General features: G+C 49.2%; 1 protein-coding gene across 2 annotated transcripts; it reads left to right on the forward strand.

Annotated features, from left to right (window-relative positions):
* Nucleotides 1–1,251: 1,251 nt before the first annotated feature.
* On the forward strand, nt 1,252–26,344 carry TSPAN14 (tetraspanin 14; the record flags this gene model as incomplete). Of its 2 annotated transcripts, XM_080695154.1 has the most annotated exons (8): nt 1,252–1,332; nt 15,913–15,963; nt 17,357–17,503; nt 18,976–19,146; nt 21,341–21,466; nt 23,301–23,345; nt 24,692–24,811; nt 26,273–26,344. In XM_080695154.1, 8 exons carry the CDS (start codon nt 1,252–1,254, stop codon nt 26,342–26,344), a joined length of 813 nt encoding a protein of 270 aa, XP_080551280.1. The 2 variants fall into 2 exon arrangements, with proteins under 2 accessions (XP_080551280.1, XP_080551281.1); XM_080695155.1 differs by lacking the exons at nt 15,913–15,963; nt 17,357–17,503; nt 18,976–19,146.
* Nucleotides 26,345–26,632: the final 288 nt, after the last annotated feature.

The raw sequence follows: 26,632 nt of genomic DNA on the forward strand, positions 1-26,632 counted from the left end.
CTCCATGTCCCTCCTGGGTACCACTTTCTCAGCATGACACACCAATGGTTGTGCCCCATAGCTCCTTAGGAAGGTGGCAGGAGCTGGTCCCATTGACCCCTGGAGATGAACCTTCAGGATCCTTCTTTTTGAGGGTTTCTGAGGGACTTTGGGGGAGGGACACAGATAAAAAAAACAGCATCCCATCCTTCCCTCTGTAGGTCACAGGTGCTTTTCAGAGGGGGTATAGTTCAAGGTTTGTTATGGCCTCAGGCCACAGCTTGGATCATGATGAATCAGAGTGGGTGGAAGGAATGCTGGACACTGCGGGCTTTCGGGTCTGTCTACCCCAGCCTGCCTCACCTCTGAGGAGGCTAGTGTGGGGGTGGGGGGCTGTCTTAGATGTTAGGAGAATGAGCCTGGAGCCTCACTTCAGCTTTGAGCCCACAGTTGGATCATGCCCCAAACTGCCTGCCTGACCTTTCTTCTCTTCCCAAATGTGGCTCTTTGTGGCCAAGCCCCCATTTCCTTGGTTGGCTCTGGTGGGTGGAAAGAATGTGGACTGTGGCAGATCCTGGCCTCTGCCATTGCTCTGTTACCCTTGCCAAGTCATGTGACCTTTCTTGAATCCCTGTTTCCATAGCATGGCATAGAAGAATCAATACCTACCCAATTGAGAGGCGATGAGATGAATGCTTGGGGGGTGGTTCCAAGCAGAATTGTGGGACTTAGAAGACGCTTTAAAAATCATCACTCTCTTTCAAAAATCTCCCTCTGACTATTTATTTATTTATTTATTTATTTATTTATTTATTTATTTATTTATATTTTGTGGTACTGGGGATGGAACCCAGGAACATTCTGCCTCCAAACTACACCCCCAGCCCTGTTTTTTACTCCTTTTTATGTTTGAAATGGGGTCTCACTGAGTTGTGAAGGGCCTCACTAAGTAGTAGCTGAGGCTGTCCGTGAACCGCCATCCTCCCGTCTCTACCTCCTGAATGCTGGGATTACAAGCATGCACCACCATGCCCGGCGACTCCTTTGCTTTTGAAAAGTGACTTAGCCTGGTTTTTGTCTAAACTATATCTGCACTGGCGGAGGCCCGTGCTTGGATTAGCAAAATGACACTAGGGAAACAACCTGGAGGTTTCTGGAAGCCGTGGGTGAGCCTCGTTTGCTCCTTCCTGGAGAGCAGGCTTGGGACAGATGCTTCCCACCACACCTGCCAGCTCACCACCCTGTCTCCCTGCAGGCCCTGCTCCTCGGAAGATGCACTATTACAGGTACTCGAATGCCGAGGTCAGCTGCTGGTACAAGTACCTCCTTTTCAGCTACAACATCGTCTTCTGGGTAAGTAAGTGCAGGAGAACAGCCACATTCCCATGCGCTGCTTCACCCCATGCCCTGCTTCATGGGGGCATCTTGAATGTGCATGCGCTCATGATCACCAGGCCCCAGCGAGGCTCTGGAACCCTGATGAGGTCACATCAAGGTGACTGCAAGCCAGGTTCCGGGCCCCTGGCCCTGCCATGGAAGTTCAGGAGAAGGCTTGGGGCTCTGGCCTGGGTGTCTGTCTCTCCTCATTTCTGCCCTCAGAGGGCCCTAATGAGATGGTGGCAGTGTGGTTCTTCATGTGCATTGGCTGCCTAGTGCTTGTGGGTCACCAGGAGCATCATTGACCTGCTGAGCATTGGGCAGGGAGAAACTCGCTGGCAGTGATGGTCAGTGAAGAGCATTTTAAGGATGAGACTCAAGTGAGATCTGAGCATTAATGGTTACCTATTTTTCTTTTCTAATGGGGTCTTGCTAAGTTGTCCAGGCTGGCCTCAAACTCAGCATTCTTCTTCTTCAGCCTCTGAAGTATCTGGGGCTACAGATGCGTGCCTGGCTCTGAGTGCTAATGAAGGAGTGGCCAAGCCAGGGTCTGGGAAAGAAAGCGTCAGGCAGAGAAACTAGCAGTTGCAAAGGTCCTGAGGCAGGAATGAGCATGGCCGTGTGTAAAAAGAAGGCATATGGCTGGAGCTGAGTGAGGGCAAGAGGGGACACAGGTAAGGACAGAGGCCCACAGGAGCACCTTACGAAGGACCACACAGGTCTCAGTAGGTAGTAGGAATTATTTTTCTCTCTTTTAAGTAACTCTTGGAAGGTTTTATGGTGGATGGTATGATCTGCTTTTGGAGTGACTGCAGAGTAAGGAAGAAGGATGGCTGTACCATTTTCTAAAGTAGAATTTTTGGCAGATGGTAAGTTTGAGTTGTCTCTTGGCCAGCTTTGTGAAATGTCAGTTTCCTCTGTCAGTGACCACTGTGCGGAAGGAAGTCTTAGTCCCTCTTCTAGGAAGGGGGGTGCTGCTGAGAATGTTGGGGCGAGGGTGTCGACTGTGAGGAGGAGAGGTCTTAGTATGGAGCCCTGGGTGTTGGAGCTGGGTGGAGGAGGGAAGCCCACCCAGAGTGGTCTGGGAGGGGTGGCCCAAGGCACACGAGAGAGCAAGTTTCGTGTTCTGGAAGTCATTCCAGTGGGAAGGAGCAGCTGGCTGTGCCACAGTGAGGTGTCCAGGGCGAGGACAGAACGCTGGCAAATGACCGGGCAACGTGAAGGTTGTGACTGACCCCGACTGGCTGGGGGTGATGGAGCCCAGCTGGAGGAGGCCAAGGAGCCAGCAGAAAGGGAAGAACAATATGGTGACTCAATAGTCCTTTCTAGAACTCTTGCTTTCAAGAGGAGAAGAAGAATTGGGCACCGGCAGGAGGTGGGCAGAAGTTGAGAGAGGTCTACCATGGGTGTTTTACAAGTGGGATCGGTCTGAGAGAGGCAGGCTAAGACCCTGCGAAGGACACCTAGGGGACAAGATTAGACACAGAGGCCCTTTTTAAACCATAAATAAGCCTCTGAGTGATTTAAATCATTAGCTTTTCTGTAGTGTAGATCTTGAGCATCCTTCAGAGGTCTGCGTGTTAGAAGCTGGATCCCCAGGCTGCGGCACCTGTTGGAAGGTCTTAGATGACTGAGAGATGCCCTCAAAGGAGATGGTGGGACATTGGTCTCTCCCACTTTCTTTTGTGTCCTGGCTATGAGTTAAATATGAATGGTTAGGCCACGTGCTGCTACCATGCTGTCTCGACAATGGGCTAATAAGTCATGAATGGAAACTTCCCAAGCTGAGAGCCAAAGTAAACCTTTTCTCTGTATAAGCTGCTTATCCCAGGAATTTGTTTCAGTAGTGGAAAGCTGACTCACAGTATCTATGGGACAGATGGGGTGAGAGGTCAGAATGAGAGGTGGTGATGCCACAGTTTGCTTCTGCTGTGGACTTGGCGGTTACATTTGGACAAGGTGGACTTGCTTACCAAGACTTCTGCTTCTTCAGCCTTGATGTTTGTGGGTCATCCCCTGACGTGTTTGGGGGTTTTCAGTCCTGAAGAGAAAGGGTGAGATTCACCAGGTCATTTCTTTTGCTCACATGGCCTTTTGCTAACAGCCTCACCATTGCCCCTGAAACAGCATTGTGGACATTGGGGTTGTTCCTGTGGGCGCTTCCTAATGGGAGGACTGTGCCTTATCCTCTCCTCTTGTGGCTTCCCAGACCCATGCTGCTCCCGTCTGGAGGGGCTCTGTTATGATGGAGGGTGCTCTTCCCCTCTGGATAAGTGAACCCCCAGAGCTCCCACCTCTGGCTGTGCTTGCTTGGCTTTGCTCCAGCTGCCCACAATTCTGACTCTCATCTTGAGTTTTGCAGCCAGAGCAGGACTCTCCCATTGCCACTGTGGCCAAGGGCCCTGGTCATCAGCTTCTTCAGAGGCTCTTCAGAACAGATTCTTGGCCTCGAGGGAGCTGTGCTTACTTGCCCTGTAACTCATTTGCAACAACAAATTTAAATAGCAGAGCTCACAAATCCAGAATCATGGCCAGTCGGCTTGGTAGTTGGAGGGTGTCCTAGTGTTATCAGGGCTTTGCAGAACTGGCAGTGTGTGTGGCTGAGAGGTAATCACTTCTCAGTGTGCACTGGGGCAGAACAGAGGGAACAAACAGGAACTGAGAACAAGGCTGGGAAAAGCAGGGAAGGCCAGGCACCTTGCTTAGGGTGGAGCTGCCCAGACCATCCCTGCTGGGCTCCTGGCCAGTATTTTCTGTCTCATCTGTGCAGGAGCTGGCAGTGTGGAGTGAGGCCTGAGAGTTGAAGTGCACAGCCCCCTGGGAAGCTCACAGAGCAGCAGGGGGATGCCAGGCTGCTCTGGGCACCTGGGCACCAGTCTGGACTCTTCTGAACTTAGAGAAGCCTACTGGAACATCGTTCTCCCCTGCCTGCTGTCTGCCTCATGAGGTTGCTTACAGTGTATAAAATGGCATGCCAAGCCCTTCTTACGTCTTCAGTTTCCTTTTTTGAAAAGGAGAAAATACTAAAGTAGAAAATATAATATGGCTTATGGTTGCCATCATGTGGCTTCAAAAATTATGCACTTTTGCTGGTCTCCCCCCCCCCCACGCCCCGTATTTGGATGATTTTGAAACAAAGCTGAGATAGGTCAGTTTGCACGGGCCTGGTATTTGTTTTGTTTCGATGAATTAAAGGTGAGCGGCAAGGAGGAGAAGTGTTCCTCAGTGGGTGAGTTTGAAGGTGAAGTGTTCCTCAGCAGGTGAATCCCGGAAGAGGACCTGTTTGTTGTTTCTGTGCCTAGGTTGTATGGCAAATACAAGATTTAATTTAGCAGTTTGCCCCCATTCACCATTATTTTCACAATAACTTTCTTTATAGATAAACACCTGTAGCACTCCTAATATTTTCTGCTAACTCTTTTTCTGACTTTGGAGCTGAGATTTCCTAGGATCATTTATGCCTGTATGGGTTGAGAAACATGGATGCTGCTGATGTCTCTCTTCTGAATCCCAGGGTTTGTAGAGTGAGATCCGAGTTCTTAATAATGGAGATGTTAGGGGAAAATTGCTTCAGGGCCAACATAGATTTATTTTGTATGGCACTGAGGATTGAACCCAGAGGCATTCTACCTCTGAGCTATATCCCCAACCCTATTTAATTTTTATTTTGAAACAGGATCTCACTAAGTTGCAGAGGGCCTCACTAAGTAGCTGAAGCTGGCTGCGAACCTGCACTCCTCCTGTCTCAGCCTCCCAAGTACTGAGATTACAAGTGTGTACCACCTTATCCGGCTAGCTTTATATGTATAAATATAAATTTTTTAAAAAAAATTTGGCAGTATTGTGAATTAAACCTAGGGGTGCTTTATGACCGAGCTGTGCTTTTTGTATTTTATTTGAGACAGGATCGTGTTAAAGAGACTGGCTCTGAACTTTCAATTCTCCTGTCTCTTAAGTCATTAGGATGACAGGTGTGTGCCACTGTGCCAGGCCCAACATAGCATTTTGAAAGGACCAGCACCTTTTACTTTTTACATCACTTCCTGATTGTGTTAGACCTGCTTCTAGCGCAAAATCTCACTTTCACTCAGGGAAGTATGAATCAAAACTTCAAAACGAATCAAAACGAAGATACCACTTCACATTCATTAGGATGTCTGGTTTAAAAAAAGAAAACAGAAAATAAATGCTGGCAGATGTGGAGAAATTGGTTCCCGTGTACACTTCCGGCAGGGGAGTAAAGTGACACAGCTGAAATGTATGGCGGCTCCCACAGAAGTTACAAATAGTCACCCTCTGACCTAACAATTCATTTCTGGGTATAGACCCGGAAGAACTGAAAGCAGGATATCACAGAGATATGTGTACACTCACCGTATTATTCACAATAACCAAAAGATGGAAACAGCCCACCAGTCCATTGGTGACCGAATGTCATAGAATCTTACTTATCCCAAAAAGGAATGCTGTTAGGACATGTGCCACAACATGGCAAACTTGAGTACATTATACTAAATGAAATAATAGTCCAGGTGCAAAAACGTCAAGGTTGCCCAATTCTAGTTATAAGACAAAAATAAGACTTAGAAGAATTGTATGATTCCACTTTTATTACCTAGAACATTAAAAAGTGGTAGAGATTAAAAGTCTATGATTGCCAAGAAAGTTGGTGGCCAAGGGATGGGGAAGAAGAATGGGGAGTGTCTCAGTCCATTTGTGCTACTGTAACAGTTCCATATGGTGGGTAATTTATGAACAGTCTCTACTGTTTATAAATTTATTTTTATATTTATTTGTTTATAAATTTTTATAAATTTATAATTTTAAAATTTTATAAATTTAAAATTTTATAATTTTTAAATATTTATTTATTTATAAACAGTATAAACAAATAAATTTATAAATTTATTATTTTATTTATTTATTTATTTTATTTTTATATTTATTTATTTTATATTTATATCTATTTATTTGGCTTATGGTTTTGGAAGCTGGGAGGTCTAAGATCAGGGAGCCACGTCTGGTCTGGGCCAGCTTGCTCTCCACAGCATGCACGGATCACACGGGCGGGGGTGGGGGTGAACTTGCTCCTCTAACAAACTCACTCTGGTGATAATGACATTAACCTCTTAACTGTCCCACCTCTCAATGTTGTTGCGTTGGGGGTTGTTTCTAACACATGTGAGTTTCAGGAGGCACATTCAGCTCATAGCAGGAAGTTATTGTTTATAAAGGGCACAAGAGTTTCGGTGTGCAAAATGGAAAGAGTTCTATGGATGGGTGGTGGTGATGGTTGTACTGTACTGTGAATGTGCATTTGTTTGGTTTGGTACTGAGAGTTGAATCCAGGGGATTCTACCTCAGAGCTACACCCCAGCCCATTTTAGTTTTTTGAATTTTTCTTTTTAATTTCGAAACAGGATCTCACTAAATTGTTGAGGCTGGCTTTGAATCTTAGACCCTCCTGCCTCAGCCTGCCAAGTACTAGGATTACAGTCATGGGCCACTGCACCTGGCTTCTTGTGAATTCTCTTAATGCCATTGAGCTGTACACTTAAAATGGTTAAAGTAAATTTTATGTCTGCATATTTTATCATGATTAATACTAAAAACAAAACAAAATTGTCAGCCGAGCATGGTGGCTCATGCCTGTAATCCCAGTACTTGGAAGGCTGAGATAGGAGGATTGCAGGTTCATGGCCAGCCTCAGCAGCCTAGTGAGGCCCTCCATAACTTAATGAGACCCTGTTTCACAATAAAAAATAAAATAGGGCAAGGGATATATTGCAGAGGTAGAATCCCCCCCCCAACAAAAAAACAATGTACTACAAAACAAAACAAAACAAAACATAAAAACAACAAAACACCTCTGTCGCTTTGGCTGGCAGCAGGAGGGACGTGAGATGGGAGAGGCATTTGTAGAGGAGGCTCCTGAGCCTCTCTCTTTGTTCCCTCACACCCACCCTGGCTCCACAGTTGGGCTTTGCTGAGGGAATTCTCCAGTGGGAACTCTAGGACTGCTTTCCACAACAAGCATTGATTTTAATCTGCAGAAGGTCAGATAAAGCCATCTCCTGGATTTTCCAGAGATGGATTCAAAGAGAAGAACCTATCTCTTTTAAACATAGATGATAGACCTGTGTTACACAGAGAGATGTACCTCTGCCTATCTTTAGTTTACAAAGAAGCTTCTCTGAGGTGCTGTTCTGGCATTGCTGTTCTTAGTGACTTGAGTGAGTCTGAGCTGCAGCCCTCCTACTTGTAAGCTTGGTGCAGCCTGTTTCTGAGTGAGATAGAAGCTGTGGACATTCATACTTTGTGACCAGCATGGGTTGGGCCCCTCCTTCAGAATGAGGGATGCTTTCTATGAGTAATGTGAGCATTTATTTATGGTCCAAACAGGACACTTTTTTTTTTGGTTCATGTGTGTGGGGGTACTGGGGCCTTCTACATCTGGGCTATACCCCCAGCCCTATTTTTTATTTTGAAACAGGGTCTTGCTAAGTTGATCAGAGTCTCACTAAGTTGCTGAGCCTAACTTCAAATCTGCCCAATCAGGAAACTTTTGAGAGCGAGGTCTTTGAGTCTTGTCAGAAAGAATAACAGGTGCACCCCAGGCCTGTCCTCTACCTGAGAGAGGGAAGGCAAAGTGGGAAGAAGTGTCAGCCCCTTCTCCTCTGTGTGGCATCTTGGTGGGTGGCGTCCTGTAGTCTACCTCTGACCTTTACTATTCTTCTCTTTATAGAGCTTGCACTGCCTCCTAGGGTGGTCAGCTGCTCCAGGACTCCTCTAACTGGTGGAGAATTGCTCTTTTTGAGGTGAGCTCTCTCCGTCAGGTAGCAGACCTCGAGGCCTCATTTCCAGGTCTGAGTGCAGGTGGCTTCTCTGCTTCCATCTCTTAGTAATTTATGTGGTAGAAAGGGAAAAGCCCAGTGTTTTTTATTAATGATATTGTGTACTTTTGTTTTTCACTGCAGATGTACCACCTTTTTCTTTTTAAGTGTTATTTAATAAACTTTTTAAGTATTAAAACTTATTAAGTATTATTTAATAAAGTATTATTGCCTGGATATTCAAGAAAGCTGAACAAGGCACCCTGAGTGGCTACGTTCCCTGTTGCGAGCCTGTCTGCAGGCTCCTGTGACTCATGTCCTGTGGGCACCGTCCATGCTCTTGAGGTCTGCGCTCACATCAGCTCCACCTTATATAGACACTCCAGGTGCCACATGTTCTTCCAGTTTGTTTGTATGTAGTATGTATATGTATTTTATTATTTTTTGGTGATACTGGGGATTGAACCCAGAGGCATTCTACCTCCAACCTACATCCCCAGTCTTATTTTTAAATTTTTATTTTGAAATAGGGTTTCACTAGGTTGATGAGAGTATCACTACTTGCTGAAGCTGTCCTTGAACCTGAAATCCTCCTGTCTCAGCCTCCCAAGTATTGGTATTACAAGCATGCACCACCATACCTGGCTCCAGATTGTATTTGTGTTTGTGTGTTGGGGCCCAGTAATAATTCCCCCTACTGGGGAATTCTGTGGTGCTAAACCCAGGGGCAATCTACCTCCAAGTTATACCTTCCAGTCCTATTTTATTTTTATTTTGAAATTAAAATGAGAGTCCCACTACTTTCTGAGACTGTCCTTAAACTTCAATCCTCTCAGCCTCCCAAGTACTGGGATTACAATCGTGCACCACCATGCCCAGCTTGGATTTTTTAAAAAGAAACTCCCATATTGGATGTTTAGTTGTTTTCAGTTTCTAGCCTAAATATAATATGGATATATGATTAATTTTGTTTAGTACAGATTCCTTCTTTGAGAAAGGGAGGGAAATCTTTGTTGGGATAGATTCCCAGGAGTGAGATTAAGTGGGCCAGGAGGTGTATACATTGATTTGACCTGCCTGACATACTTTAGAGAGTCAGAATTACTTCTCTGGAAGGGCTGCTCTGATTCATGGGAAATAGACCTGCAGGCTTTTGTGTGTTTTCACATTGAGTCTTGGCAGGGCAGAGGGCGAGGATGCTCAGTCTCCATGGGGGTTGGGTGCTGGCCCCACAGGGCCTCAGCCCCTGCTCTCCCCACGGTGGAGAATGTGGGTCAGGACCAGCAGGCAGTTACTCAGGAAAGGTGTCCTGGGGTGTTGAGGTCGTTGCCTTCACACCTGATGAGCAGGAACTGAAGAGCGTGCTTTCTAGGCCAGGCAAGTGGGTGTGTGGCTGTGTGAGTTCAGTGGGATGATGAGGCCCTTATGCCACACAGCCCCATCTCTACAGTGAGCACAGTAAGGACAGGAAACATTCCCTGCCCAGAAGCTTCCCTGTGCCCTCCACGGCCCTCCCCTGTGGGTGACCACTGTGTGTGAGAGTGTGTGTGTGTGTGTGTGTGTGTGTGTGTGTGTGTGTGTATGGTACTGGAGGTGGAGCCCAGGGGCTTTTCTACCTCTGGGGTACACTCCCAGACCTATTTTATACTTTATTTGGAAACAGGGTCTCATTTAGTTGCTGAGAGCCTCACTCAGTAACAGAGGCTGTCTTCAAACTGTGTGCTCCTCCTTTCTAAGCCTCCCAAGTACTGGGATGACAGTTGTCACCACACCCAGTTTAATTTTATTTTTATTTTTTTTTTATTTTTTGGTGGTACTGGGGGTGGAACCCAGAGGCTTTCTACCTCCGGGCTATACTCCCAGACCTTTTTTTATATTTTATTTGGAAACAGGGTCTCACTAAGTTGCTGAAAGCCTCACTAAGTAGCTGAGGCTGGCTTCGAACCTGTGCAATCCTCTTGTCTAAGCCTCCCAAGCGCGGGGATTACAAGTGTGCGCCACCACGCCTGGCTTAATTTTATTTTTAAAGATTGTTGGAGCCAGGGGTGTTCTACTTCTGAGGTATATCCCAGATATATATATATATATATATATATATATATATATATATATTTTTTTTTTTTTTTTTTTTTTTAAACAGGGTCTTGCTAATTTGCTGAGGCAGTCCTTGAACCTGTGATCCTCCTTTCTCAGCCTTCCATGTACTGGGATTACAGGACACCATTTCTATTTTTAAAGATGGTAATGGGGGATTGAACCCAGGGACATTGTACCTCCAAGCTATACTGTCGGACCTATTTTATTATTGTTGTTGTTATTATTATTATTAATTATTATTATTATTTTGCAGTACTAGGGATGGAATACAGGGGCATTCTACCTCCAAGCTACACCCCCAGCCCTATATTTTGTTCTTTATTTTGAAACAGGGTCTCACTGAGTTGCAAAGGACCTCACTAAGTAGCTGAGGCTATCTGTGAACCTCAATCCTCCTGTCTCAGCCTCCAAATGCTGGAACTACAAGCATGTGCCACCACGCCCGGCTTTATTCTTTATTTCAAAACAGGGTCTCACTAAGTTGTGGAGGGCCTCACTGAGTAGCTAAGGCTGTCTGCAAACCTGTGATCCTCTTGTCTCAGCTTCCCAAATACTGGGATTACAAGTGTGTACCACCATGCCTAACTGAGATTTGACGTTTTAAAAAATATCTTTCTCTCCTCATATTTATAATTTCCTTGAAATCCCTGAACATATGTACAATATCTGTTTTAAGTGTTTGTCTTGCTAATTCTATCTTCTTTGTCATTTCTGTGTGTCCTAGATAACTGATTTTTCCCCTTGTTGTAGATCACATTTCTTTTTACCTAGTAACTTTTGATTGGATGCCAGTTGTTTTTCTGACTACTGAGTAGGGATTATTCTTTCCTAGGAGTTTGAGGGTTTTTGTTTCTGACATCTTTTTTAAAATATGAGATTTATTTGTGTTGTTAATATATAGTTGTAAATCTTTCATTCTTATTGTGTAATGCTTCATTGTAGGAACATGCCATTTGGATTATTTACAGTTTTAAGCTATTAAGATCTGTTAGTAGGCCAGTATATGGGGTATCCCAGGGTTCTTGTGGCTGAGCTAAAGGAAATCCTGTGTTCCGTCTTCAGGTCCAGATGCTTTAGTGTGATAGTTCAGTGCAGGGCTTGGCCGACTGTGCCTTGTAGGTCAGCCCTGGCCTGCTTTGCACACGTGGTTTTATTGCAGCACAACCACACCCTTCACTTGTGCGCTGTCTGGGGCTGCTCTCCCAGTGTTTCAGCAGAGGTCACCCAGCACAGGAAGCTGCTGAGCCCTGGTAAGCGTCTTTGGGTTCTACTCACTGTTAGTCACTAGAACTGTGTCAGTGGTGGTGCAGCCCTCGCCCTTGTCTGAGTCTCTGGCTGAAGCCCGGGGACTCCTCCACGGAAGCTGCCCCCTGGAGCAGCTTGTCCTTATCTGCCTGTTCCTGTCCCTGCTCAGCAGGGTCCCTTGAACTGGATTGCTGCTGTGCTGGGAAGGACACACATGTTGCTTATTTTCAGAGCCACCCTTCCGGCAGGAGGAAAAGCTGGTGTGTGATAACTTTGTGACCCGGGGCAAGGCAGCTTTTTCCTCGGGCCCTGCTTCCTCTGCATTGAGGAAGCTGACGACAGTGTCTATCCAGGCTTTCGGGAGGTGAGACATGGCTTGGTTTAGATTCATCTAAGATGGCACTCCTTTGGCAGAGGAGTTCCTGGTCTGTTCAGTGTGCAGAGTGACCCCATCTTGAGGGGCCTGCTGACTGTGCTGTGGGTTCAGCACTGCTCTGAGCTATGTCTTTCAGTAGCTTGCTCTTGGGTTTCCTGTTGGTTATTTCTGAAACCCCATAGGAGGCTCCTTGGAGCCCCAGAGTCCTCAGGCTGGTCAGTGAGGGGGTTGTGCAGGAGCCAGAGGCGGTAGGGCAGAGCCTGGGAGTGCCGCCTCACTGCTGCAGCTCAACTTGCTGGCAGTTTTCCTTGGTTTCTTTCACACATGCTCACGTGAAGGCTGGCAAGGGGCCATGGCTGTTACATCCTGGGAGCTCTCTGCTTCAGTCCAGCGGGGCTAGCCGGGTGTGTACACTGCTCCTGGGACATGGCCTGCTTGGATGAAGTGCCACACACAGGCTTGCTCTTGGGGTGAGGGGATTCCTATGTCCTCAGGACAAGGCAGGGCTGGACCAGCCCTGAGCGCCCCAGGTTGCTTCTTTTGTAGGGACCTTTGCCTGAGGTAGAAAGGTCAGTTTTGAGTCTTTACTAGGAACTCTCAAAGAAGCCTCTCTCCCTTGCCCATCTGCCCTGGTCGAGGCACAAACTTATAATATGGGCCTCCTCACCTTCTGGTGATGTGTGGGTCTCTGTAGAACATAGTCCATGGGGTTTCTGTGTGGATGTCCTGGTGGAAGGCTTGGCTGGCTCTTCCTGGCCTTGGTGACTGCCCTGTGAGTACCAAGGTCACCTGTTAGGGTCAGAGACGCCCAGATTTGGTTTTTAGGTCTGTTCACAGCTAGCTCTGTGGCCTTAGACAAATGACCTAGTTGCTCTACATCTGAGCTCCATGCAAAAAAAGGAGAGTAATAGAACCAGTGTCTTGGGGCATGTGGAAGGGCCTCTTTTGGTGTATTAAGTATTTGACACTGTGTGTAGCACCCAGGAAAGGGTGATCCTGGCCCTGATGACCACAGCAGTATTTGTACCTAATGGTTGAAGCAGACAAAAGGCTGTTCTCACTTTGGGCCTGGCTGGAGTTGAGGCCCGTTCTTCAAGAGGGAATTCAGTTGGGTCATAGAGTCGGGTGTGGTGGCTCACGCTTATAATCCCAGCGTTTAGGAGGCTAAACCAGGAGGATCGCACAGGTTTGAAGGCAGACTCAGCTACTTTGTGAGGCTCTCAGCAACTTAGTGAAACCCTGTTTCCAAATAAAGTATAAAATAGGTCTGGGAGTATAGCCTGGAGGTAGAAGAGCCCCTGGGTTCCAACCCCCAGTACCACCAAAAAAAAAAAAAAAAAAAAAATTGGGTCATAGAAGAGGGACAAAGAATGTTGCCATTAGGGTGAGGCTGGAGACACCGTCAGTCCACATAGTTGTAGGCAGGGAGTGCCGCCATTGTAGCCCCACAGGCTATCTGCTGCAGACCCCCCTCCCGGGAAGACTGTGTACTGACGAGTGCCCTGTTCCTTTGTGGGACTGTTCTGTGAGAACCTAGGCAGGTCACTTCCCCTTCTGGTCCTTGTTCCCTCAGTCTCTTTGTCTCTAAGATGATCATTGGTCCCCAAAGTTCCTGCCTTGGCCTGCGTTCATGGAACCCATGATCTGACATATGACCCATAGTTCCTGTCATCCTAATGTTTGTTAACTTTAGTTCTTCTTTTAAAACAAAATGAGAAGTCAGGCTTGGAGGCGCACATTTGTAATCCCAGTACTTGGATGGCTGAGACAAGAGGATCACGGGTTTGTGGCCAGCACCAGCTACTCAGTGAGGCCCTCCACAACTTAGTGAGACCCTGTTTCAAAATAAAGAAGAAAATATGGGGCTGGGGGTGTAGGTTGGAGGTAGAATGCTCCTGCTTCAATCCCCGGTACGGCATAATAAAAATAAATGGGAAGAAACCACGAGCCCTTTCTTTTAGTCTGATCATTGTGAAAGAGAACTGTGCTATAGTGGTGGGGCCCTTGCTTCCCCACCAGCTAGCTTGGGTTTTCCTGGGGGTCTTGAGGAAACAGCAAGTAAGTGTGGCAGGGTGTGTGTGTGTGTGTGTGTGTGTGTGTGTGTGTGTGTGTGTGTGATGAGAACAGGCCTAAAGGGCAGTACGCTCCTAGGCAGGCTGTGGATACTGGCTTCTGTTGCCATAGGTTGAGGGTTTTTCTTGAGAACTTTGCTCATGGCATTCTTGGATCTGTTTAGCCTCCTGGGAGAGAATTAAAACACTGCTCCAGCATGGACGTAAGGAGACTCAGGCCTTGGAGGAACTGAGGCCGGTCTTAATGTGGGGAAGGATGACTGTAGAAGGTGGCAAGCTGTGATATGCTGGGAGCGGGAGAGGAGAGTTCTGCGTGGTGGCTGATTGAGTGCTTCTAGGCAGACGTCTCACCTGCCCACATGTCACCAGCAGGTGGGTGGGCTCTTGTGGAGAGCAGGTAGGCAGAACCCTAAGAGTCTTTGGGGAATACTGGGTGGGGGATACTGCTGGGTAGCCTCCAGGCCCTCTCCTGCTCTGATCCCAGGCTGATGCCCCCGGGCCAGGCTCTGCTTACTCTTGGCTCTCTGGAGTGGGTGAGACCTGCAGTGTACCTGGAATGAGGGTAGTAAGGATGCCAGGCCAGACCCCTTTCCTTGCTTGGCGAGGCCCTCACGTGGTCTGCTGTGCACCCACACTGCTGGGATAGAGCCAGAACAGAGTGGACCTCTCTGCACTCAGAAGTGTGCGGGGGAGGATAGAGATCAGTATGGTCCAGAGTTGGCACCATGAGGAAATCAGGCAGAAGACAGTTGCAAGAGCTGGGCTGGGAGCAGTTCTTCCTGGGATGATGAAGGTGGTCTCTTAGGAGGTGACGTGAGGAGACCTGGATGAAGTGAGGGAGGAAACGGAGTGGATGTGTCAAGGATGTGCGGCAGGGTGAGTTTGGTGAGGTGAGGAGTCTGGAGAGGAGTGGCTCGTGCTGGGGGCGGGCAGGAGAAGGTGCTGGAGCCTGGCCACGCAGCCCCGCAGCCGAGGTGAGTCTGAACTTTCCTCCAGGTGTGACGTAAGTCCTTGGAGAGTTGAGAGTCACCTGTTAGTACAGTTGTCCTCCACCATCTACTGAGTTTTACATCTATGGATTGATTCAGTCAACTTTGGGTAGAAAATACTTATAGAAACCTGTGTCTGTATGGACATGCAGACTTTTTTTTCTTGTCATCATTCTCTAAACAATACAACATAACTATATATTTACAATGTACTAGGCATTGTAAGTAGTCTAGAGAGATGAGCTGAAAGTATGTGGAAGGATATGCACAGGTTTCATGCAGTTATGGTGCATTTTATATAAGGGATTTCAATACCTGAGGATTTGGGTATCCACAGGCATCCTGGAGCCAGTCCCCTTAGATGCGGGGCGACAGCTGTATTTTCAAAGGATAAGTCACTCTAGTTGCTTGGAGGCCTATGAGGAGGCCTCTTCAGGATCTAGACCTGAGCAGGTGGGTGGCAGAGAACATTTTGAAGGTGGAACTAGCAGAGGACCCTAGTGGGTTGAGTGTGGGGCCAGAGGGAAAGAGGATCAGGCACCAAGTTGTCTAGCACCCCCTCCCCTTTCTGTGGTCCTGGGGATTTAACCCAGGAGCAGTTCTACTTCTGAGCTGCACCCTCAGCCTTATTTTATTTTGAAACAGGGTCTTGCTAAATTGCTTAGGGCCTTGCCAAGTTGCTGAGGCTGGCTGTGAATCTGCAGTCATCCCAAGTACTGGGATTATAAGAGTATGCCATCATGCTCAGCTAGATTTCTTCTTTTTAGTAACTGAATTGATTAACAGTGGTACCTTCGAGGTTCTCTTTCAAAATAAAAGGGATGGGGTGGGGGAGCTGGGAGTGTGAGTAGAATGCCCTAGGTTCAATTCCCAGGAAAATAAATAATTGTACTCCTGGGGCTGGTTGTCCACTAACTTCTCTTTCTTCCCCTGCTCCTGTACAGTTGGCTGGAGTTGTCTTCCTTGGAGTTGGGCTATGGGCATGGAGCGAAAAGGTAGGTGGAACTTATACCAGGACCCTGCGGGTCAGGCACCAAACCAGGTCCATTCAGTTGCACTGTCCTCTCCTCCAGTCTGCTCCCCAGCAGCAAGTGCTGCGCCTTGTAAGGGCTCACAGTCCTTAATCCACAGCTCACAGAGCCTGGCTTTCCCAGTTTGGGATTTTTGAACTCTGTGAGTGTGGAGAAGCCTGTTCTTAGAAGCCCCAGGTGGCTTGTCCGCAGCTGTGCCAGGGCAGGACAGGCCTGGGGCTGCCTCCCAGCCCTTCTGTGCCGCCGCAGCAAATGAGCCAGCCTCGGGCACACGTTTGTTCCTGGTGTGTTGTTTATCCCTCCCCACAGAAAGAGGCCCAGGAGCAGAGGTGGAGCTCGGTTATGTGTCTTCAGGTGCCCTGCGGGGCGGGGGCAGGTCTTCGGACACACCTGTGGGCCTCCTTGGCCAGCCGAGGAGGGGAGGGAAGGACGTAGATGAGCCCCAGGGATTGGACTGGATGTGGACAGGTGCAGCTGTGCTGCAGTCCCCCAGGGTGGGCTGGTGCTGGGAGGTGGGCAGGCTGGAATCCTGGTGTTACGAGGGAGGCCGAGAGAGGAGCCCTCTGTTAGTTCAGTGGAACCTGCTTTACTTCCAGAAGGAGGCAGGAGCACCTAGGTGTATAGCTTTCGTGCCATGGCCTTAGTCATTGGATAAGACCTTCCTTTGGGTTGGACACTTTCAGAGTGGCCTGTGAACCCTAAAGGGCAGGAGCTAGAGTGCAGTGTCCCTTTGCTCCACTGACCTAGCGGCCAGTGCAACCCATGACCAGAGCGCCACCGTGTGGCCACATTCAACACTGCAGCTTCCATAGCTGAGCTGGGCACCTGGTTTGGCTGTATTCTTTGAATATTAGAATGACTCTTTGTGGTTGCCACTAGCCACATGTGACTACTTGTATTTGATTTAAACCAATTAAAATCAAATACAAATGCAAATTGAGTTCTTCAGTGTCCCTATCCCATTCGAAGGGCTGAACAGCACATGTGGCCAATGTCTACCATTTTGGACAGTGTGAACACAGAATGCCCCCATCATCACCATAGACAGTTCTGTGAGCAGCACTGTACTCTGGTCTTCTGTATTGGGTGTGTGTTAGAGAGTATATATTTTGAGGCTGTTTTTTTGCCAGGTGACTGCAGGCCCCAGGTCTGGCAGAGCCACCCTGTGGGCCTCAGAGGAAGCCTGGCATCTGTCTCCTGGAGCTCACAACCCCAGGGCAAGCTGTGGCCTGGCTTTTAACGACAGACTGATCCTTGGGAGGAAGGCACCTGAGCCCCCTCCCTGATGCAGCCTAGCCCCTAGCGCCCCCTTGCTTTCCTTCTAGCTAATGCTGCCTGCTCTCTCTGCTTTTTCCAGGGTGTGCTGTCCGACCTCACCAAAGTGACGCGGCTGCATGGGATCGATCCCGTGGTGCTGGTCCTGATGGTGGGCGTGGTGATGTTCACGCTGGGGTTTGCTGGCTGTGTGGGAGCCCTGCGGGAGAATATCTGCCTGCTCAAGTTTGTGAGTGGCCCAGGATGGAGGTGGGGTGATGGGGGTGGGTAGGGTGGGGCTCTGGTGGGCAAGACTGTGTGTTATCTGTTGGAGCAGTGAAAGGAAGCAGGAGGCTGCCCCTGTACCCTGCAGCCTTACTGAATAGTAAGACTCTAGCAATGAATAAATAAATCAAGAAAAGTTGGCTCCTCACCACGGAAAAGGGGGGCCCTTCTGGTGTTCAGGCCTTGATGGGAGGAGCCAGCTGGCAGGCAGCTCTCTGCCCCCTTTTATCTCTCTCAGAAGTTCTAAAGGAATTGTTTGCTTCTCACCTTTGCCCTTCCTGACGAATATCAAAAGATACTGCCAGTAACATTAAGAAATCATTTCCCTCCTCTTGGTTGCATGAATCTGTTGGATGTGCAATGCAGAATCCTTAATTTCCTGGCAGAACTGCAAGTTACTAAGAGTTTAGTTTTATATTTAGATACAAATTCATTTAAAATGCATTCAGTTAAAATTAAGCAGCACCTGGTGGGGAAACACATGATGTCTTTGTACGATATATTATTTGTTGAGTTTATTAGGTCAAGCTTTTTCCTTCCTGGGCTTAATTTAAAAAGCAAAGCACATTTTTTTCTAGTTTTTTTTCTTCCTCTTAAAAATACTATGTTTAGATTTTGTTACCATAGAAACAAAGATTACATCTTGGAGGGCCCTATGCGTACATGCATGTGTGTAAGCCTGTGTGCTGTGCTTCTTTGTCTTACTTTGAAAGTTTCCTCCAAATGTGCTTCATGCCCTGTGTGGCTGCAACATGGGCTTTGCAGGCTGGGTGTCTCCCCTGGTGGGAGGCGGACATGGACCTGTGGCTGCGAGGGCCCTTGTAGTGGCACTGCCATTGGTGGCTGGGGCAGCTGTGCTTCAGGAGGTGTCTGCACAGAAATGCTCACATGCAAAGTGGGGTCTGATAACTTTGGCACCTCTAGAGTGTACCCTGCCCTGCCAGGGCCTTCGTGTTCTGTGTGAGTTCTGTGACCTCGAGTGAGCAGTGTGCCTCAATGAGCCTCGGTTTTCTTGTCCCTAAGGTTGCAGTGACAGTGACGATGAGAGTTCTAGGAACCTCAGCAGTGTGTGTGTGTGTGTGTGTGTGTGTGTGTGTGTGTGTGTGTGTTAGGGCACGGACTTTGTCCAAAGGAACTGATGGCCTGGTGGGTAGGACATCCACTCACGACAGGCTTCCTTCTTTTTGGAGGCTGGGGGCTGCTGTGTAGGAAATGCCTGACACGTGGGCTTGGTGCTTTCTCATCCTTTGCACTCATTCCAGTGTTAGCACAGTGTGGTGAGCCACTTGGGGAATGAGGAACACATCCTTACAGAGGAGGTGGCATTGCCAGAGTCCCCGGTGAATGACATGGGTCCCCAGGCCCTTGCTCGTTGCGCGGGCAGCAGTCCCAGCCAGCTGGAGGTGTGCCGACTCCCCCTGTCCTTGTCCCATGCAGTTCTGCGGTGCCATTGTGCTCATCTTCTTTCTGGAGCTGGCGGTGGCCGTGCTGGCCTTCCTGTTCCAGGACTGGGTGAGGGACCGTTTCCGGGAGTTCTTTGAGAGCAACATCAGATCCTACCGGGATGACATCGACCTGCAGAATCTCATCGACTCTCTACAGAAAGCTGTAAGCACCATGCTGGTGGCCCCCACGCAGAGCAGTTTCCTGCTTTTAGCAGTCTGTGCTGTTCTCAGGGCAAGGGCTGGGAATACAAGCATTCCCTCCCTGTGGGCTTCTGTCTCTGGTCCTGATGGCCTGGTGGTCATGTCCGTGTGCTCTCCCATCTGGATCAGGCAGGCAAGTCCAGCTGTGCTGTGGCCACTGCTCCCAGGCACCTAGCCCCCCTCCCTTCCCCTTTGGGCCTGTACTGCCCAGACTTGTCCGAGAGCCATGCTGGCAACCACAGCTGTCCCTGGGACCTGGTGCCCTGTGGGTATGGGGGGAGCTCCTCCTCCCTAAGCTCGTGACTCACCATCCGAGGCTATTTCTGTCCCCTTCCTCCCAGGGACCTTTCGCCTTCCTTTTGAGAAGGGCAGAGTGCCTGGAGGAAGCTTCCTCAAATGGGGGGAGTGTGACCTCTTGAGTCTCTCCCTGGGGTCTAAGCTGTCCCAGGCTGTGGTCCTTAGTCCACCTCTCCCCGGGCCCCTCTGTGCAGCTGCATGTGGGGTTTGGCCCCCAGCTTTGGCAGGAACGCCCTCCCTGAAAGCCCAGCTTCCTTCAGAACTTTTTATACACAATTCTTTGTTTCTGAGAAGAAAATAAGCAAAAAGCACCGAAAATAGCTATGACCTACTCTCATTTATAAACCAAACTTTTTTACTCTTACTTTATATATCAGGGTGCAAACCCATGTGGCCAAGGACTGCCCATTTTGGTATTACTGATCACATGATTTTGAAAGTTGCCCTGCCCCTGCCATTGTCTGTTGCCCCTCACTGCTCCTCCATGCGCACACAGCGACAGTTTGCTGGGTGCAGGTGCTCTGCCCCACGGCCTAAAAGCTTCTCCTTTGCCTTCTTTCCCTTTTGCAAACAAATTTCCAGAGGGATTCAGTAAGTTACGGAATGTTCTTGGGGTGAAGTAGTAGGCAGTCATTCAATCATTAAAGCAGCTGTCAAATGAAGTGGTTGGGGAGGGGAAGACAGTATTTTACCTTGAAATTTGTAAAAAGTAGAACTCCTCACATGCCAGCAGCGTGTGGCGATGAGGGAAGGGAAGAAGCGGCTCTGCTCACTGTGGGACGCGGCCAGACTCTCAGGTGTTGGCTTTGAATTTGTAGACTAACGAGGATTTTCTTTGCGCTGCGCCAGGCAGTGGGAAGGGGGTGCGAGTTCCCTGGTGGGGGGCAGAGTTTGATGTGTTCCCATCACCCCAGTCCTGACTCTTGCCTTGGGAGTAGACATTCAGCAGCTATTTTTTGTAAAGAGACAAAAAAATGTAACTAGGACTAGAGTGGCCGTTTCTTGGGGGAGGGGGACCTGCTGCCCACGAGGTGGTCTCCCAAGGTAGGATGGCACCAGAAGGGCCTCAGGGAAGGAAGGGAAAGCTGCCAGCTCAGGAGGGACTGGAGCTGAGCCCATGCTGGTGCCGAGGCCAGCGGGCTGCTTAGTAAGCCCTGGGTGTTGGACAAAGACGTCAGCATGGTGCTGTTTCCTGTGTGTGTGTCGGGGGGGGGGAATGGGGGCTGAACCCAGGGGGCACTCTACCACTGAGCTACACCCCTGGCCCCTTCTTTTTTTTTTTTTTTTTTTTTTGCAGTACCGAGGATGGAACCCAGGGGCATTCTACCTTCAAGCTAAACCCCCAGCTTTATTTTTTATTCTTTATTTTGAAACAGGGTCTCACTGAATTGCAAAGGGCCTCACTAAGTAGTAGTTGAGGCTGTTTGCGAACCACGATCCTCCTGTTTCAGTCTCTCAAATGCTGGGATTACAAGTGTGCGCCACCACACCTGGCTCCCTGGCCCTTTTTTGTTTTTTTATTTTTGTTTTGAGACAGGGTCTCATTCAGTTGCTGAAACTAGCCTAGAACTTGCCATCCCCCTGCCTCAGCTTTCTGAGTAGCTAGGATTACAGGTGTGCACCACCACCCCTAGCTTCTCTTTTCTTTTAAAAGGGGGGCTACCTGGGTGGTGTTGCTCATCACCTCTATTTGTTGCATGTAGAGGTGGACGTCAGTTGTGCGGTGGGCCTCGGTTTATCCGTCTTAGATGCTTACTCCTACACACACGCACACACACACACACGCACACACACCAAGACTGACACTCCGTACTAGACTCACTTGGGGCCTCTGATGGTTCTTGAATTTGTCACTGCAGAACCAGTGCTGTGGGGCCTTTGGCCCTGAAGACTGGGACCTTAATGTCTACTTCAACTGCAGCGGTGCTAGCTATAGCCGCGAGAAGTGTGGGGTGCCCTTCTCCTGCTGCGTGCCAGACCCCGCGGTGAGTCCTCCTACACATGGAGCCCGCCCCTCCCGTAGCCCAGCAGTTCCTGAGCCTCTCAGAGCGCCTGGGCCCCACCCTTGCAGCAGACTGAAGAGCGAGGCGCTCTTCCTTCATGTCCACCCGGGCCTTGCAGCCCGGCAGTTCCATGCGCACACATTCCTAGTTGTTCCCGTGTGGCCCAGCTGGGCTCTGGCATGCTGGGTAAGCAGGAGGAAAGCAGGATCCCCCCTATTCTGAGGGGCTTTCACTTAGGTGCCTGGACCAGATACTAAGAAGGTCATGAGTCCTGACTGCCTCTTTATGCCCTTTATCTGGAGAAAACATCCAGTATTCAGAAGCCCACAGGGATGGTGTCTCCATGGTGAAGAATTATTTTCTGCTCCTTCTTCTTCACTTTCTTTTCATTCCTAGTTCAAGCCCAGGTCACTGGAGTTCCAGAAACTGGGCTCTTAGGGTGACCTGTGAAGGGTAGGTTGAGTTTTGCCTACACTAAACCTGAACAGAGCTAGTCCTTTGCAAGCTTTTTGGGCTACACTGGGTTGTAGGGCTTTGATTAGGCCGACTATCACCTCTATTACATGGGAAAGTCCCCATCCTAAGAAAGACTCAGTCTTCTGAGGCTAAACAGCTGTGTCTGAGGTCTCCCAGGGTGACTGAAATATACCCATTTAGTCTATCAAGTAAGTTGCATTTAGCAAGCGTAACTTTTAAACTTTTAGCACATGGATTGGCAAACTGTGATCCAGAGTCCAAATCTGGCTTGCTGTTTTATGTGACCTGGGAGCCAAGGGTGCTTTTAGCTATTTTAAAATAGTCATTGTAGTCATCTTTTCATCACTGTAACAAAATTCTTAAGATAATTTACTTATAAAGAGAAAGGTTTATGGGGCCAGAGCTCAGTGTGCTTAGCATGCACAAGGCCCTAGGTTCATTCCTCAGTGTGTGCGCGTGCGCGCACGTGCGCGCACATACACACACAGAGAGGTTTATTTTAGTTCACAGTTTTAAAGAGTACACACACACACACACACACACACACACACACACACACAGGTTTATTTTTGTTCACAGTTTTAAAGAGTCCAGACCCATAGCTTTAGGCCTGTGGCAATACAGAGAACACCTGGTGGGATAAACTGCTCACCTCATGGCCAAAAGAAGTGAAAGAGGAAGTTGCCATGCTCCTACAATTTCTATCAAGGGCACACTCGGGTCCCACACTCAGTGACCTCAAGGGTCCCATCACTCCCCAGGCCTTCAACGCATGAAACTGGGGCATTGAACATTAGCAGGCTGCACTTGCTAAATGCAACACTCACTTGATCTACTAGATGGGTATATTTCACAGTCACCTGGGAGACCTCAGACACAGCTGTGCAGCCTCAGCAAACTGAGCATTTCTTAGGATGGGGAACTTTCCCATGTAATGAAGCTGACACTCAGCCTACTCACGAACCTAGCTATATCCTAGTTTAAAATTAATAAAAAGGAATACAATATTTTGTGTCATTTGAAAATTGTATGAATTTCAAATTTTAATGTCCATAAAGTTTTTCTGAATACAGCCAGTGCTCTTACATGTTGTCAGTGCTGCCCTCTTGCTAATGAAGCAGAACTGAGTTCTAGAGACTGAATCTGAAATGTTTACTATCTAGCTCTTAGCACAAAGTTTGCCTGTGAAAGGCTGAAAGGTTGGCAGCAGCACTGTTGGCGGATGTGTCAGTGGGATTTGCACAGTGGTTGCTGGTATTGGGTTGGGACTTTTCTAGAGCCTACTACCACCAGCCTCTCAAGAAGACAAAAGTAACTGACTTTTCTGCTTTTCTTACAGCAAAAAGTTGTGAACACACAGTGTGGATATGATGTCAGGATTCAGGTGAGAACCCCAATGCTACCACTTTAAGAGCTTTATAGGTTGCAGTTCCTCCAGTTTTATTCCCTATGGTCTAATGTCCTGCTTCAATAAAGGTACAAACTAGAATTGAAAAACTTGGAGAGATTAAGCTTCAAAGGTCTCACCCATGCCAGGAGGCAGCTGAGCAGGGGCTGATGCCCTGGCTGGCTCCTGAGCTGGAGACAGGACCGTTGGGAGCAGTGATAGGTGGAGACTTAAAGCCCTGTGATTACAGTCCCCCGACATAGCCATTGCTGCATTAAAGAGGTGGGCTGGAAGTTTGGGGAGACAAAGGCTGTGCCTTTAAGAGGCTCCTTGGAGCCCCACAGGGTTGGGGCTTCTATGGAGAGGTTCAGGATGTAGCTGCAGGGGTGTGTGGCTTGGTCTGGCTCCACATGGAGACACTAGTGACAGGAAGGAGACTGGGCTGGGCAGGCTGGGGCTCAGAATTCCAGGTTTCTTTCAGGAAGCTGGGAATGGGTTGCTTGGCTGTGAAGAGGGGCAAGACTTCACCCCAAAGACAGACATGGTACCCCACCCCGACTCCAGTCTTTGCTGTGGTGGCTTTTGGTGATATCAGTGGCTGCTATTCTGTAAGGGAGGGGTCTCTAGAAACTGCAGAGGCTCCTCATGTTGTGCCATGGACACCTAGGGATGTGTCCTCCAGCCTGAGAAACTTGGCACCTTCTCCAGTGACCTCCATTTCATGGGGATGGCTGCATGGGCTGACCATACATGTCCTCCCAAAGTCACTGGTTGAAACCTAATCCCCAAGGTTTTTCCATATGGGGCCTTTGGGAATGGGATTAGTGCTCTAATGTAAGAATTCCCAGAGAGCCTTTCACCTCTCCGGTATGAGAGGACACAGTCTGTAAACCAGAGAGTGGGTTCTCACTCGCCTCTGAGAGTGCCCCTCTCCTGGGCGTGTAGAAATTATCTTCTCCCTGAGCCTCAAGCCTTGTTTACCTCTGCGTATCTGTATCCTCCTCCTCCCTCCCATTTTGTCCCTTTAAAGGTACATCTTCCTCCTCCATACCTGCAGGCCTCTTCCTGCCTGTACAGACAGTCTTTCATCTTTGACTCTCAGAAGGCCCAGACAGAAATGGGTTAAAGACCAGGCAGGTAGCCCTTGGATAAGGAGGTGACACTTGGCAGCCTGCCTCAGGAGGGACAGAGACCTAGGCCAGGGCATGTGCCTCCTGGACAGCATTGTAGAGAATTGTAAGCGCTGGGCACCTGCCTGGCCCGTGCTGGAGCTGCACGCCGTGGGGCGGGGCGGGGCGGGGCGGGGCGAGGAAGCAGCTCAGGCCTCTCATGCTTCCCTGCAGCTGAAGAGCAAGTGGGATGAGTTCATCTTCACGAAAGGCTGCATCCAGGCGCTGGAGGGCTGGCTCCCCAGGAACATCTACATCGTGGCTGGCGTCTTCATCGCCATCTCCCTGCTGCAGGTGTGTCCAGGGCCGCAGGAGGGTGGGCCCTTCGCAGAGAATGCTCATCTGGCTGACGGGGGTTGGTGTGAAGGAAACTGGATGCCCAGGCTGAGAGAGTACGGACGGGCACATGTGTGTAACTCCCATGGCTGTTGTGTGGAGGCCTGGCCCTTTGCAGGCTGTGATTCCTTTCTCCTACAGTTTGCTATCTGAAGGGAGGCCTCTGCAGCATGCAGGCTGGGAGGGTCTGTGGCTCTCCTCAGAGGGCCCTGTAGGCTGTGTGAGGACACCGCTTGCCTGCAGGCTGGGGCTAGAGTGCACTCTGGGTGGCTCTCTCACCTCTTTGGGCTCCTTCCCTGCTGGCGGGTGGAGGTGGCAGGATTTAAGGCAGTTCCAGCAGCTGCTGGATGGGAGGTGACTGTTGGTCAGTTGGGGCATGAGGAAGGCCGAGGCTCAGGTCAGTATGGTCACTCCAGTACCTCTCCCCGTCCCTGGCACCCTGGCATTTTCCAGTGCACAGGGGACCCTCCTGGCTACTGCCCTCCCTGAAAGTCCTTCCGCTTTTTACTGCATTCATTCATTTGAAGCTGGGTTCACATGGGGAAGAATGTTGGTCAGTATCTACCAGGAGAACTGGTCAGAACGTCAGTAATTCATTGGCACCAGTGGAACAGGCAGTTTTTCCAGTGCTGTCCAGCTTCTGGGCCAGCACTTGCTGACCTTATGTGAACACACGATCAGATGACGTCTGACCATGGCCTTGGCTGGAGGAGGGTGACTGAGCACACCCGCCTCCAGGTGTCGAGGGCACCCTTGTGCCTTCTGGTGTCACTCAGTCGCATGTGTCTGTACCTACTGAGAAGGACTGAGCTGGAAGTGAGTAGACAGAGAAAGAGCAGATTTACTTGCAAAGCAGGCAGGGGAATCTGACTTCAGAAGGACTTGCTCTTCAAGTACAAACCATAGCAAGAATTTAAAGGGGAAGAACTCCCAAGCAAACTTTCAAAGGTTACCAAGTTCACATTGGCTTGTTCAGAAAGAGAAACTTGAGTCTAACCTCAAGATTTCCCTGTGCCCTGAGGTCAATACCTGGCTTCAGACATCAGCACAGCCTTGGTTTTATGATGAACATGTCTGAGATTATTTGGGGAGATGGAAACCAGTTGGGGTGGCCCTGTTAATTTTGGTCTAACCAAATTAACATGCATGGCCTGTCCTGTGGTGTGACTTTCTCCCTTGTGTTGAAGGCAGGTGGGTGTCTGTTTGCTTGCATGGTACCTGCCTGCTCTTGCTTCTCCCAGGCTTGAGGGACTGGTTTGCTCTTGGTGGTTGATTGTGTTCTGCCGCTTGCTGGAGCGTTGTTCTCAGGGTGTCTCCATCCTGGGTGAGGGAGCAGGGTGCCCCGACTAGCCCTCCGCTCCTGCCCTCTGCCTTTGGGTCCTAACAGTGACAGCTGCTGACTGCTGGTTTTGGTTTCAGATCTTTGGCATCTTCCTGGCAAGGACCCTGATCTCAGACATCGAGGCAGTAAAGGCAGGCCATTACTTCTGAGGAGCAGAGGCAAGCAAGTGAGCGGAGCTGAGCCACGCCGTGGAGGCCGCACCTTCACCGCTGTCAACTATGTCCTGTGAAGCCCACGCAGCCAACAGAGGCCCTGCCCTGTCTTCAGCACCAGTGCAATGTGACCTCTGTTTTGCTTGCTGGTGCTGAAGACCGAGGCCGCCTCAGCTGGCCAGGCTTGAGCCTGCCTACCCACCGGGGTGACTCTGATGGACAGACAAGGCTCCTGTGGCCCCCAGGAGGGCTGGGCCTGGTCCTCCTGGAGCCCGAGGGCATGTG

This window comes from Muscardinus avellanarius, assembly GCF_963383645.1.
Source record: "Muscardinus avellanarius genome assembly, chromosome: 4".
NCBI lineage: Eukaryota > Metazoa > Chordata > Mammalia > Rodentia > Gliridae > Muscardinus > Muscardinus avellanarius.